This window comes from Chinchilla lanigera, unplaced genomic scaffold (assembly GCF_000276665.1).
Source record: "Chinchilla lanigera isolate Chin_1 unplaced genomic scaffold, ChiLan1.0 scaffold00142, whole genome shotgun sequence".
Taxonomy (NCBI): Eukaryota; Metazoa; Chordata; class Mammalia; order Rodentia; family Chinchillidae; genus Chinchilla; species Chinchilla lanigera.
The window spans coordinates 177,562-191,736 of NW_004955543.1; the positions used below are offsets into that span (position 1 = coordinate 177,562).

General features: G+C 52.1%; 1 protein-coding gene across 2 annotated transcripts; it reads left to right on the plus strand.

Annotated features, from left to right (window-relative positions):
• The first annotated feature begins 4,717 nt into the window (after nucleotides 1-4,717).
• Nucleotides 4,718-12,874, plus strand: Wdr13 (WD repeat domain 13). Of its 2 annotated transcripts, none has more exons than XM_005411271.2 (10): nucleotides 4,718-5,029; nucleotides 5,368-5,447; nucleotides 6,131-6,371; nucleotides 7,585-7,694; nucleotides 7,801-7,931; nucleotides 8,477-8,784; nucleotides 9,486-9,666; nucleotides 9,761-9,902; nucleotides 12,188-12,306; nucleotides 12,541-12,874. In XM_005411271.2, exons 2-10 carry the CDS (start codon nucleotides 5,407-5,409, stop codon nucleotides 12,723-12,725), a joined length of 1,458 nt encoding a protein of 485 aa, XP_005411328.1. In that variant the 5' UTR covers nucleotides 4,718-5,029; nucleotides 5,368-5,406; the 3' UTR covers nucleotides 12,726-12,874. The 2 variants fall into 2 exon arrangements, with proteins under 2 accessions (XP_005411328.1, XP_005411327.1); XM_005411270.2 differs by lacking the exon at nucleotides 4,718-5,029 and adding an exon at nucleotides 5,070-5,239.
• Nucleotides 12,875-14,175: the final 1,301 nt, after the last annotated feature.

Below are 14,175 nucleotides of genomic sequence, written 5' to 3' on the forward strand. Positions count from 1 at the left end.
ATTTTCTTATTTATTTATTTCTCTTTTTGAGACAGGGTCTCACTGTGCAGTTCAGGCTTGCCTTGAGCTCACTTTGTAGCCCACGCTGGTCTCGAACTCAGAACAATCTTCCTGTTTCAGCCTCCCAAGTGCTGGGATTACAGGCATGCGCCACCACACCTGGCAAAAAATTATTTTTATTAGTATATGTTTGCAGAGCATAATCTTTACAGTCCTTGTGAGGAGCTGTGCATGTACATAACACATTTTAATTCCTTTTCTCATTTCTTCTTCCTTCCCTCCACTTTCCCTTCATCTCTTAATCCCCTTCACATATGAGAAAGATCTATCTCCTTATTTCCTACTATCTATCTTTTATTTTGCTCTTTATATTTTTGGTTTCTCATATGAGACACCATGCAATATTTAAGCTTTTGTGTCCGAGTTGTTTCAGTTAACATTGTGATCAGAAGGTGCATCCATTTTGGTACAAATGATTCAGGCTTATCTTTGTGGTAGAGGAGTGCTCCGTTGTGTGTAAAATACCACTCTGTCTTTATCCAGTCATCTGTTGATGGACATACAGGCTACTTCCAAGATTAAGCTATTATGAATTGTGTTGCTATAAGCAAAACTGTTTAAAAAGAACGATTAATGGGGCCAGGGGTATAGCTCAGTAGTACAGTGCCTGCCTGACAAGTGCAAGGTCCTGAGTTCAATTCTCGGTTCCAAAAATAAAAACAAAAAGGACTAAATGTCACACTTGTCTCCTTAAAGTTGTGACAGTTACATAAGATCACTGTAGTAACCAGGTGTGGTGGCGCACACCTGTAATCCCAGCACTCAGGAGACTGAGGCAGGAGGGTCATTGCGAGTTCAAGGCCAGCCTGGGCTACAGAGTGAGCTCAAGGCCAGCCTGAACTGCATAGCGAGATCCTGTCTCAAAAAGACAAAAAAGGACCCCGGCATGGTGGCGCACGCCTGTAATCCCAGCACTCAGGAGGCTGAGGCAGGAGGATCGTTGTGAGTTCGAGACAAGCGTGGGCTACAAAGTGAGCTCAAGGCCAGCCTGAACTGCATAGCGGGACCCTGACTCAAAAAGACAAAAAAAAAAAATCACTGTAGTAAGCGTTCAGTAAGTGCAAGCTGTCACCACAGCCTATGAGCATGGGATGTGGTTCAGTGTATTAGCGGAGAAGGGAAAAGAGTATCAAGGGCTGTACTCACTTTGTGTGAAATTGCCTGTGACTGGTCTCAAATCCAGGGCCTGGTCTTTCCCATGCCCACAGTGTGGGCACGAACTGTTCACTGAATGAATTGACTTGAGCTTGGCCAGTGCTCGTGGGCTCATCATCTACCCTTTTCTTTCTTTTTCTTTTTTTGTACTGGAATTGAACCCAACGCCTTCGCACTGAACTACATTCCAGCCCCCCTGCGTCAGCCTCCCAAGTATCTGGGATATATATTTTTATTTTTTATTTTGTTTTGTTTCTGTTTTTCTTCCAGTACTGGGAATCGAACTCACGACCTTGTGCTTGCCAAGCAGGCACTGTGCCACTGAGCTAAATCTCCAGCCCCTGGGATATATATTTTTAAAGCAGGGTCTCACTATGTCATCCAGGCCGGCCTGGAACTCTTGATTCTCCCGAGTGCTGGAATTTTGAGTGTGTTACCCACGCCCAGTCATGTTTTATTTTCACACTCAGCAATTTAGAGGTTTTTGTTTTTTGGGTTTTTTTTTTTTGTGTGTCTTTTTGAGACAGGGTCTCTGTACGTGGTTCAGGCTGGCCTTGAGCTCACTTTGTAGCCCAGGCTGGCCTCGAACTTGTGATGATCCTCCTGCCTCAGCCTCCCGAGTGCTGGGATTACAGCCATGCACCACCTCACCCAGCAACGCAGAGCTTTTTGTGCATCTGACTTCTTCCTTTCTTGGCCCTTTCCCACCTTTTGTTTCTTTCTCTGCTGGGGACGGACCCAGGGCCTACTGCCCTCACTGGGCGAGCACCCAGCTGAGCCACAGCTGTACCCTCTGGTTTGTTTTCATTCCAGTTCCAGCTCAAATTTATTTCTCACTCCTCCCCCAGGTTTGGCAACACTAACCAAACTTTTATTTACAGTAGGTACAGCTTCTGAGGGTTTTTTTTTTTAATTTTTTTTTCCTAAGGTTATTTTTGATTGTTTATCTTGGCAGCTAGCATGGCAGCTCCGCGAGAACAGGGACCATTTTGTTTGAGTTACTGCTGGCACCCAGCAGGGGCTGATGAAAGACCTCCTCCAAGGCTGGCCTGTTATTCCCGCATGCCTGGGCCCTGTGGAGGGCTTTGTCCATCTGTAGGAATCTCAGTTCTGACTGATACTATGAACAGCTGTCACCATGAAGACCTTGGGGGTGTGAGAGCTTTGGCTTCAGAGGCAAGCATTTTCCTGTTCGGAAATGGCGAATTCCAAATTAGGAGCCCACATCCCAGTTGGCACCTACCCATTTTGGAGGAAACTCCAGGGAGAAGTAACTGAAGATACAGTTGTCTCCACTCCAGTAACAGCTCAGCTGCATGCTCCTCCCATTTCACCGACCTCTGTTCTCAGCGCACCCCTTGTCACCCCTCGGTACCTAGGCTTTCTCTTAAATCATTTCCTACTTTGTCCCCTGAAATTAGGGCCCCAACTTCAGATTTCATGTCAGCTTCGCTAGTCATGAAAAGCACACTGCCAGTGTGGTCCAGTGCTTTACGTTTCTAAACTCTAGGAGCCCGAACAGGCAGGAGGCACAAGAAGGAAGGGTGAGCCAGGCACGGTGGCGCGTGTCCGGGTCTCGGCCCTTGGGAGGCTGAGTAGGAGGCTCTTGAGCTCAAGGCCAACCTGGGCTACATAGGGAGAGCCTGTCTTCTAAAGTGGAAGGAAGGGGCTGGGGATTTAGCTCAGTGGCAAAAAGCGCCTGCCTGGCAAGCCCAAGGTCGTGAGTTCGGTTCCTGGTACCGGAGGGGAAAAAAAAAAAAAAAAAAAAGTGGAAGGAAGACTGAGTCTGGATAGAGACTGAGTCATGGACAGGTTATGTGACTTGCCTGAAACCACACAGCTCATGGTTGGCAGAGCCTTGGCCAGTGTCCAAATTACACCATGTTGTGAAACATACCACTTCCTGAAGTAGTAACATGTCCACATGACAGGTGGTGCATTCATGAGTAATTCGTTATTAAAACGACCTTATTGTTAGATTGCCCTGATGATATAGCCTTATAAAAAGGTTTTAGGCCAGATGTGGTGGTGCATGGTGCCTGTCTGTCATCCTAGCACTTGCGAGGCTAAGGCAGGAGGATTGCCAGAAGTTCAAGGCCAGCCTGGGCTACATAATGAGATCCTGTCTCAAACAAAACAAAACAAAAAATGAGAGGTTTTAAAAAATAATTTTTGAGCCGGGCGTGGTGGCGCACGCAGGAGGCTGAGGCAGGAGGATCGTTGTGAGTTTGAGACCAGCCTGGGCTACAAAGTGAGCTCAAGGCCAGCCTGAACTGCATATCGAGACCCTGTCTCAAAAAGAAGAAAACAAAACAAAAAATAATTTTTGAAAAATGTAACAAGGGGCTGGGGATTTAGCTCAGCGGCAAAAGCGTCTGCCTGGCAAGCGCAAGGTCATGAGTTCGGTTCCCGGTACCGGAGAAAAACCAAAAAAATAAAAAAATGAAAAATGTAACAATATTGTCAGTCGTGTGGTGGCGCACGCCTGTAACCCCAGCACTCGGGAGGCTGAGGCAGGAGGATCATTGCAAGTTCAAGGCCAGCCTGGGCTACAAAGCAAGCTCAAGGCCAGCCTGAACTGCATAGTGAGACCCTGTCTCAAAAAGACCAAAAAAAAAAAAAAAAAAAAAAATTTCTGGCAGTGAGAATACAAGAAGAAGCTATTATACCTTAGATTTCAACCTTGTTTGAGACAAAGCTTCCAGTTGGGAGTTGAAATAAAGATGATTTGGATAGCCTCCTCTAATGCAAACCCCAAATCCATTTGATTATGCCTTTTCCTGGTAAACAGTCAAGCCTCAGGTGTCTGGAGATATGCAAGTCCAACCACTCCCAGTCAGTGTGTGCACACGGAGTCTTCTCATCACCAAGTTGTCCAGTGGCCCAGCAGTCACTCTAAGAAGTAGAGAACCAGCTGGGTGTGGTGGTCCATGCCTATAATCCCAGCACTCAAGTGGCTGAGGCAGGAAGATCATTGAGGGTTCAAAGCCATCCTGGGCAACATAGTGCCAGGCCAGCCTGGACTACTTAGTGAGACCCTATTTCCAAACAAACAAAAAACTAGGCAACTTATTCTAGGAGTGTCTGCATATATGATTCAATTTATTTGTTTCGTATTTTTGAGATGGGGCCTTGCTATGTAGTTCAGGCTGGCCTTAAACTCACGGTGTTCCTCCTGCCTCAGTCTCCCAAGTGCTGGGATTATAGGTGTGCGCAGCCTGTGCCCTGCTTTGTAGGGTTAAATTTTATTCAAGTTTTGCTTGGCCAAAATTAAGCAGCTCACACTTTTCACAAGAAAATTGCATCTCTAGTTGGGCGTGGTGGCACACGCTTGTAATCCCAGCACTCGGGAGGCTGAGGCAGGAGGATCGTTGTGAGTTCGAGACCAGCCTGGGCTACAAAGTGAGCTCAAGGCCAGCCTGAACTACATAGTGAGACCTTGCTTCAAAAAGACCAAAAAAAAAAAAGTATCTCTGATTTCTAGTAAGTGATTCAGAGACTTCATTTTCCACCCCTGAGCACTGTGATCCCTGGACATTACCCCTCTGGATACAAAAACTGTTACAATGGAGTGCGGAGTGCGTAGAACTCAAGGGGTGGAGCCTCTATCCTTGTGCCGGAATTCACTGTTCCTGCCCCTGCAAGACTCCCACGCCCTGGAAGGATTGTATCGATTCACTCTGTGCTCCGCAATACGTTCTGGAAGCAGGCGGCCATCTTGCCTGGAGCCTGAGAAAGGGAGAGACAGAAGAAACGGGTGACACTGGTCTCAGGGTCGCCCCGGGGGCCTCAAGAGCCGGAGGCAGCCCCGGAGGTGGTCCTCGATCCTGGGCTATGCTCTTGGACCCAAAAACGGAAGGCGGAGGGTGGCGGGGGCAAGATGGGTGGGGAACGTCAAAGCATGATTGCTAGGCGGGGGAGGAGCGTTGCTATGGCGACCGGGGCGGGGCGGGTCAGGTGCGAATTGCTTCTGTGAGTCACCAGGGCGCTGCCCAGGAAGGGCAGGGCTGGGGTGATGACCATGGTAACAGCCCGGTGGGATTTCGTGACATTCTGGGCGTGGAGGGGCTTGATGTCACGGCCACGTGGTGGAAGGGACGAAACTAGATCCCTTCGCTTGGGACGCTGACATTCCAAGCCCTTGTCCTGCAGGCTTCCGCGGGCGGATACGCCAGAAGAGGAGGTCGGGGAATGGCCGCGGTGTGGCAGCAAGTCTTAGCAGTGGACGCGAGGTGAGTGTGGGGTCTGAGCCCAAGGGAGCGGAACTTCTTTGGGGCATGCGCAATGGCGATAAGTGAGGCTGGGCGGAGAATTTGCCCTAATGGGCTGAGTGGGTAAGCTGGAGATGAGCGTGCACGGTTAGTAGAACATGGGGGCGCACCTGCAGAGAGATGCCTCCCGCTGGAGAGGGTTCCAAAGAGCATGCTGGGAAAATGCAGGCAGATGTGAGCAAGCAAAGAAGAGGCTGCTTTTGGGAGAGCAGAGTGGAGCTTAGGCTGGCAATTTCCTAGCCCCCACTCTTGCTCCCCACCCCTTTTCCCACTTCTATCACTACCCCAGTCTGCCCCATGGCCCCACCCCATACTAACCTGCACCATTGCCCCATACTAACTTCCATCCATAGTGGTGCCAGTCTTACATCTGCCACCATGCTGGACTGGCCCTCACTGTCATCCCATACTGACCCCAAAAGAGCTGTAGACTGACTCTCGTCCCCATACTGACCTTATTACAGTGCCTGTTATGGCTGCTGAATCACCCCCAATACAGCACCAGGAGGAACCCCCAAAACTGCTATTGATCACCCTTGCCACCCTGACTCCACTCACTGCCACACACCTCATTTCTCCTGCCCTCTGCCCTGAGCTGATTGATTTCCTTTGTCCTGTGCCTGCTGCCCCTCCTGACCCGGCAGATACAACGCGTACCGCACGCCGACGTTTCCACAGTTTCGGACCCAGTATATCCGCCGGCGCAGCCAGCTGCTGCGGGAGAATGCCAAGGCTGGGCACCCCCCAGCTCTGCGGCGGCAGTACCTGAGGCTTCGAGGCCAGCTGCTGGGCCAGCGTTACGGGCCCCTCTCTGAGCCAGGCAGTGCTCGTGCCTACAGCAACAGCATCATCCGCAGCAGCCGCACCACCCTGGACCGCATGGAGGTGAGCTCCTGGCCACGTGCACCTGCTGCTTTGCAGCTGGCTGACCTCACTGGCTGGCCTCAGCAGGCCTGCACATATTGAGCACCAGTGTTGTGAGGCACCTGTGCTGACAGGCCACTGTTTCTGGCACTTAGGGTCAGTAGAGGACAAAAAGATACTACACCAACTGCATCAGCAGATAGACAATAACATGACAAAAACCAAAATAAGACAAAAACCCAGGAAGCCCGGTGTGGTGGTGCAAACCTGTAGTCCCACCACTTGGGAGGATTGCCACAGGTGTGAGACCTGCGTGGGCTACAGAGTGACTTCAAGGCCAGCTGAACTACATAGCAAGACGCTGTCTCTAAAAAAAAAAAAAAGAAATGAGAAATGTGCTAGATAAATATGTCGATAACTACCATGCTGGGTATTGAGAGGTGCTAAGATGAAAAAATACAGAAAAGTTGGGAGCCGGGCTGGTGTTGCACGCCTGTAATCCCAGCACTCGGGAGGCTGAGGCGGGAGGATTGTTGCAAGTTCGAGGCCAGCCTGAACTGCATAGCAAGACCCTGTCTCAAAAAGACAAAAAAAAAGAAAAAAAAAAAGCAGAGTGGCGGGGGAAAGGCCTAGTGTGCGTGGCAGGGATGTAGCTCAGTGGCAAAGCAGTTGCCTAGCTTGTGTGAGGTGCTAGGTTCTGTCCCTAGAACCACACCCACAGAGGACTAGTTCGGGGGGCAGAGGAAAGCTGTGGGGCTGGTCAGGAAAGCCTGCTCTGCAGAGGTGACAATGGAGAGCTGAACAAAATGCGACAGCTGAGCAGTTTTCTAGGTGCACATGTTCAGCCTCTGTGCTGTGAACAGAGTACAGAACACAAGCACATGTCCAGTATGTGCTGAGCAGGGCAAGGGCAAGGGGACAAGTGAAGGACCCACTGCAGCAGCACAGGCCAGCAGTGACAGCAGTGGCAGGGGACATGTGGTGGGAAGCAATCAGGTTCTAGGTGTATTTTGAAGGCTCCAGACCTCAGAGGTTTTCAGAGGTTTTGGGGGGATTATTTGTTTTGCTTTGTTGGTTTTGGTTTTTTGAGACAGAGCTGGCCTTGGATTCACTATGTAGTTCAGGCCACCCTCCTGCCTCAGCCTCACCAGTGCTGGAATTACAAGTGTGCACCACTATGCCTCACTCAGGAGCTATTTGTACTTTGCACCGACCCTGAGTCTCTCTCTTGCAGGACTTTGAGGATGATCCTCGAGCTCTGGGGGCCCGCGGGCACCGCCGTTCTGTGAGCCGTGGATCCTACCAGCTGCAGGCCCAGATGAACCGAGCAGTCTATGAAGACAGGTATACAACAGAGACAGCCGAGGGTGGCAGTTGAGGAGAGGGGCCCAGGGGTGTGGCAGGCTGAACATCTGCACCTGTTTCCTGTCACCCCCTACTTGGGGCCCAGGCCTCCCGGCAGCGTGGTACCCACGTCAGCAGCTGAGGCGAGTCGGGCCATGGCCGGGGACACATCGCTGAGTGAGAACTACGCCTTTGCGGGCATGTACCATGTTTTTGACCAGCACGTGGATGAGGCAGGTGAGCTGGTTGGGTAGCAGGTCCTTTCGCTAAACATTTGTCCAAACAGTGACCCAAGGCATCCTTTCCAAAGTGCAAGGCTGCTCGCAGCCTCTGAAGGAGGAATTACCACCCACAGCACCTGAGGCAAACCCAGAAGCCCCCTGTGAAGTGCTCCGCAGCCTCAGTACTTAGATACCAGAACGGGCTTCCTGGGAAACTCGGAGGAGTGCTTCGTAGCAGGTTGCCTGGGCTCGTGAGTTCCCTGGAAGGGTTCAGAGCCACCGCTGCTGAGAAATTCCTCCACAGGGCAGGGTGTGCATGGTGTGCAGAACCTAGTGGCTGTAAAGTGCTCGCTAGCTAAGACAGCAGAAGCCTCTTTGCATTGCAGAGGACTTCTGCAGTCCACTAAGTGCCTGCTGAGATGTGGGGAGCATTTTGGCAGGGGACTACCTGAGGTTACGATTGCCAAGGAAAGCCCTTTGCTGAGGCCATCGTTCTTGTGCCGTGGCCTCATATCCTCCATCGGAGCCTTTTATACTAATGGATGCAGTGTGCCTTTGCAGTCCCGAGGGTGCGCTTCGCCAATGACGACCGGCACCGCCTGGCCTGCTGCTCACTGGACGGCAGCATCTCGCTGTGCCAGCTGGTGCCCGCCCCACCCACCGTGCTCCGTGTGCTGCGGGGCCACACCCGTGGCGTCTCTGACTTTGCTTGGTCTCTCTCCAATGACATCCTTGTGTCCACCTCACTCGATGCTACCATGCGCATCTGGGCCTCTGAGGACGGCCGCTGCATCCGGGAGATCCCTGACCCTGATGGCGCCGAGCTGCTGTGCTGCACCTTCCAGCCCGTCAACAACAACCTCACTGTGGTCAGGCTCCAGGGCGCCCGCTCACCATGGGGCTGTGCGAGGGCATTGGGTGTAAGGTCTAGGAGTCCCCCAGTCCCATCACGGCAGCCTTTCTGGGGCTGGATTCGAAGGGAAGGAGGCCAGAGAAGCGGGAGGCCGCGCCGTTGGTGGTCTCGAGTGGCTTTGCTGGGTAGACTCCGGAGGGCCCGAGTCATGGCTCTGGGACCCCTTTGGTCCCATCAGTCGGAGTCCTACAGTTGTCCACCTGTAGGGGCTACTGCTGGGGGGCAAGATGGTGAGACCGAGCTCCCCCCTCTTGTCAGTGGCAGCCCCACCGAGGTCACACTCCAGGACAGGCTGGTCAGAGGGCAGGAAGGCCAGGACACATGTGGCCTGGAAGTGGGCCAAGCTTGAGCCGATGCTCAGCACCTTTCTCCCTTCAGAGCAGCAGCCTCAGGGTCTCCAGCGAAGAACCGTCGGGTGTGGGCGAAGCCATTAGCTCATCACAGGCCCAGATTGTGAAGTAGTTTTTAGGCTGGCCAAGGGGTGACATTACGGCTCTGAGATCCCTTTAGTTCCACGAACAGCTGTCCTACTCTGGGCAGATTACAAGAGGGGCTGGCTAGGGAGCACAGTAGATGCCCTGCTGCAGCCCCGCCGTGCTCAGAGTCTAGGAGAAGCTGGCTGGGCGTGGGATGAGGGTTCGTGCGTTCTCCCCGCAGGTGGGGAATGCCAAGCACAACGTGCACGTCATGAACATCTCCACCGGTAAGAAAGTGAAGGGTGGTTCCAGCAAGCTGACAGGCCGCGTCTTGGCTCTGTCCTTCGATGCCCCTGGCCGGCTGCTCTGGGCAGGTGATGACCGTGGGAGTGTCTTCTCCTTCCTCTTCGACATGGCCACAGGTAGGCAGGGCAAAGCCTTGCATCTGATGTTGTCCCTGTACCTGCCAGGGTTCGGGCCTCATGCTCGCCTCTGCCTCTGCCTCCCCTGCCGCAGGGAAGCTGACCAAAGCCAAGCGGCTGGTGGTGCACGAAGGCAGCCCGGTGACCAGCATCTCTGCCCGCTCCTGGGTCAGCCGCGAGGCTCGGGACCCCTCTCTGCTTATCAACGCTTGCCTCAACAAGCTGCTCCTCTACAGGTAGGCCCTCCGTCCCCCACCATACTGGGCCGGAAGCCCGTCTCCTGAGAGCAGGATGTGACAAGGCTGAGATGTAACTCAGTCGTGGAGCACTTGCCTGTCATGCTCAAGGCCCAGTATTGCAACCATGGATGATAACAACAGCAGTACCCCAGGATGGTGACGATAAGGCCAGTAGCAGCAATGAGAATAACAGCGGTAGCGGGCGCCTGTGTAGCAGTTGGCATACTGTGGACAGGCCCTGTTCAGATCACTTCCTGTGTATCACCTCATGCAGTCTTCACGCCAACCTGTGATGTAGGCACTGTTATTGTGTCCATTTTACAGCTCTGCACCAGAGCCTCGGGCTGCAGGTACAGCTCAGTGGTAGAGTGCTCACCTGGCATATGCCAGGCCCTAGGTTTGATGCCCAGAACTGAAAAAAAAAAAAAAGACCATGGTACCCTGATAGCACAGGCCTGTTTTCTTCCCGTTCTTTTATTTGTTAATGTTTATTTAGTTTGCAGCCCTGAGGATTGAGCCCAGGGCCTTGAGCATATAATGTATGCTCTACCTGCTAAGCTACATCCTCTTTGTTTATGTTACAAACAGAGTCTCACTGTCTTGTTTTTTTGGTTGTTTTGGGGTTTTTTTTGTTTATTTGTTTGTTTTTTGGTACCGGAAATCAAACTCAGGACCTTGTGCTTGCTAGGCAGGCCCTGTGCTGCTGAGCTACATCCCCGGCCTGAGCCTCACTGTCTTGAACCCTATGCAACTTTACCAGGCTGGCATCAGACCTGGAATCCTCATGCCTCAGACTCCTGAGTACTTGGTTTATGGGCATGTGCTACAATGCCTGTGTTTCTAGCCCTCATTATTTTACAAATTTTAGGATTCAGTCTCCTTGCGCTCCTCTGTCATGTTACACACAAGTGACTATCAGCCTGGGCTGTATGTTGGAATGACCTGAAACAGCCAGGCCCCCTCCAGGCCAGTGGTTTCGGAAGCTCTGGGGTGGCCCTGGGCTTCATATGTTAAACAGTTCTCCAAGCAACATCCAGCCTGTCCCAAAGACCATGCCCAACAATATGTTTTTATTGTACTATTTTTTTTTTTTTTGAGACAGGGTCTCACCATGCAGTTCAAGCTGACCTTGAACTCACTGTTGTGGCCCAGGCTGGCCTCGAACTCACAGTGAGCCTTCTGCCTCAGCCTCCTGAATGCTGGGATTACAGGCATGTGCCACCGTGCCTGACTATCGTACTGTTTTATTTTTTTTCTCCTTTAAAAATTTCTGTGTAGATACATACTTTCTAAATTCTTTTTTTTTTCATACTTTCTAAATTCTTAATTAAAGTATATGCTGAAGATTTTTTTTTTCATTTTCTTTTGTTTGTTTAATTGTTGTTAGGGCTGGGGATAGAGCTCAGTGGCACCCCGAGTTTGATTCCTGGTACCAAAAAAAAAGAAAAGGAAAAAAAAAGATATAATATGAATTGTTTGTTTTGAGACAGGGTCTTGCTGTGTAACCCAGGCTGGACTCAAACTCGTCCTCCCTCGGCCTCCCCAGTGCTGGGATCATAAGCAGGCAGCACCCCTACCCCGCACCCTCCCTTCTTCCACCTGCTGCCTCTGCCCTCCCCTGCCCCAGGATGAGGACCGCGAGCATCATGTCAGCGTCTCAGTGCTCACATGCCCTCCCACTGCACTGAGCGAGGGTGCGCTGTCCGGACATGGGCCTCGTGCATCTCAAACACATCTCTCTTCTCCCCACAAGACGCCTCGGGGACCCCTGGTCCCCTGCAGTAGCTAGAGTTCATTCTCTTTAGCGGCACGCAGCTTTCACAGGGTGACAGACTGGTTACACAGTCACTTCCTCTCTTTGTGCCTGTCTTGATGCCAGGGTGGTTTTGATTCTGAATAAGGAAAAGGAGTGAATGAGACTACAGAGGTTCCCATTTGTGTCAACAGATACTATGTCCAGGCTGTCGCAGATGCGCACAGCAGCTTCTGCTGAGAGGTGCATGCCATCGTCTCAGCAGTACATTTCAGCTGGCCGTGGTAATGCGCGCCTGTAGTCCCAGCTACTTGGGAGGCTGAAGCAGGAGGATCACTTAAGCCCAGGAGTTTGGAGCCATCCTGGGCAACAAAGTGAGACCCTGTATCAAAACAAACAAAACAATAAAACAAGCAGGATTTCATGAACCTCCAAAAGAACTCAGGCAGAGGGAGTGGGGGTTGGCTCCCCAGAGAGCCCCCCTGGGGCTGAGGCAGTGCCCTGACCCGGCCTCTTGACCTTTCCTCAGGGTGGTGGATAACGAGGGGACGCTGCAGCTGAAGAGAAGCTTCCCTATTGAGCAGAGCTCGCATCCTGTGCGCAGCATCTTCTGCCCCCTCATGTCCTTCCGCCAGGGAGCCTGTGTGGGTGAGTCCTACGGGCGTTGGGAGCCTGGGAGGCTGGGTGGGTTAGGGTCAGACCTGGTGACACCCCAGCACCATGACTTCCTGGACCTTATGACTGATGAGGCCCGGATGCTTTGAACGCAGACCCCCAAATACCTCTGAGACCTCCCACTCTGCACATGGAACCAGAGTGGCCACATGAGCTGCCATCTAGGGACCTGGCACCTCTTTATGGCGTCTCTCTCTCCCTGGACAGTGACAGGCAGTGAGGACATGTGTGTGCACTTCTTTGATGTGGAGCGAGCGGCCAAGGCTGCTGTCAACAAGCTTCAGGGCCACAGTGCACCGGTGCTTGACATCAGCTTCAACTGTGACGAAAGCCTGCTGGCTTCCAGTGACGCCAGCGGCATGGTCATCGTCTGGAGGCGGGAGCAAAAGTAGGGTTGTGCCAGCCCTGTGCTGCCCCGTTCCACCCCCGCTCCGCCCCAGCCTTGTGTTGTAAATAAAGTTCCTGTGGTGTGCCGAGGGCCCGCTCCCAGGTCGGCCAGGAGGTAGCAGTGGGTGGAGCAGGTCCTCCGCTCGTTCATCCTGCAAGCGCTTACTCAGTGTCTGCTGTGTCAAAGTGGTTACACAGCCATGCCGCCAGCAGACAATATCGAGCACCAGCTGTGTGCCGGGAGCTGTGCCAGGTGCTGGGGACACTGCTGTGACCTAGACTGACAGAAAGCCCTGCCCTCGTAGCTTTGCATCCCAGGGGGAGGCAGGGGTGCCATAGGCAGAAACACAGCTGGTCTCTGACTTACTCTGTTTCAACTTGTGATCTTCCGGCTCGGCGGGGCTCTCACTCTCCAACGGTGCACAGTGCACTGCGCGGCGGTCTCGTTCCACTCTCAGTGCAGTGTTGGTCAGAGGCTCGAGCTAGTCAGCTATGCACCGCACCGCAGGCTTGGTGTCGGCTGGGTTGTGCTTAGGTTAGGTATAATCAGTGCATTTTGACCTACGCTGGCTTTTTTCTTTTCTTTTCTTTTCTTTTCTTTTCTTTTCTTTTCTTTTCTTTTCTTTTCTTTTCTTTTCTTTTTTCTTTTCTTTTCTTTTCTTTTTTCTTTTCTTTTCTTCCTTTCTATCTTTTTTTCTTTCTTTCGTCTTGAGACAGCAAGACTGTAATTCAGGCTGGTCTTGAACTCACTGCGTAGGCCAGGCTGGCCTCAAACTCCCAGAAATCCTCCTGCCTCAGCCTCCTGAGTGCTGGGATTGTAGACATGTGCTACCACACCCAGCTTGACGCAGGATATTTTCAGTGTATGATGGGCTTATCAGGACATAGCCCCATCATAGGTCGAGAAACATCTGTACATAATAAGCCAGCGAAAGAAGTGGTGTGACGAAGGGCGAGAGAAGTGCAGAAGTGGTGCTGGGCTTTCTTGGTGACATTATTAGGGAAGAACCTTCCCAAGAAGGAACAGAGGCCTGAATGATACGGTAGTGGAGAAGCTGACTAAGGAATACTGGATTCCCCTCACGGGCTTTTGTGGTATTGGGCCGCAGGACTCTGCCAGCTCTTCATGGGGGCTGAGACATGGCAGCCCCTGGCCTGGTGGGCCCCACATGTCTGCACTGGATTTTTTTCCCACATCAGGGAGCAGAGGTATTTTGTTCTGTTTTGTTTTTGCTTGTTTGGTGTTTAGTTTTTTGAGCCAAGGTCTCACTCTGTAGCCCAAGCTGGCCTTGAATTCACTATGTAGCCCAGGTTGGCCTCGAACTCACAGTTCTTCTGCTCTGCCTCCTGAGTGTTGGAACTACACGTGTTCACCACTACCCTGGGCAGGTGTTGAATTCTCAGAGCACCCAGATGCTGTAGGGGCAACCATGGGTCCTGAGACCAAGCTAGGGG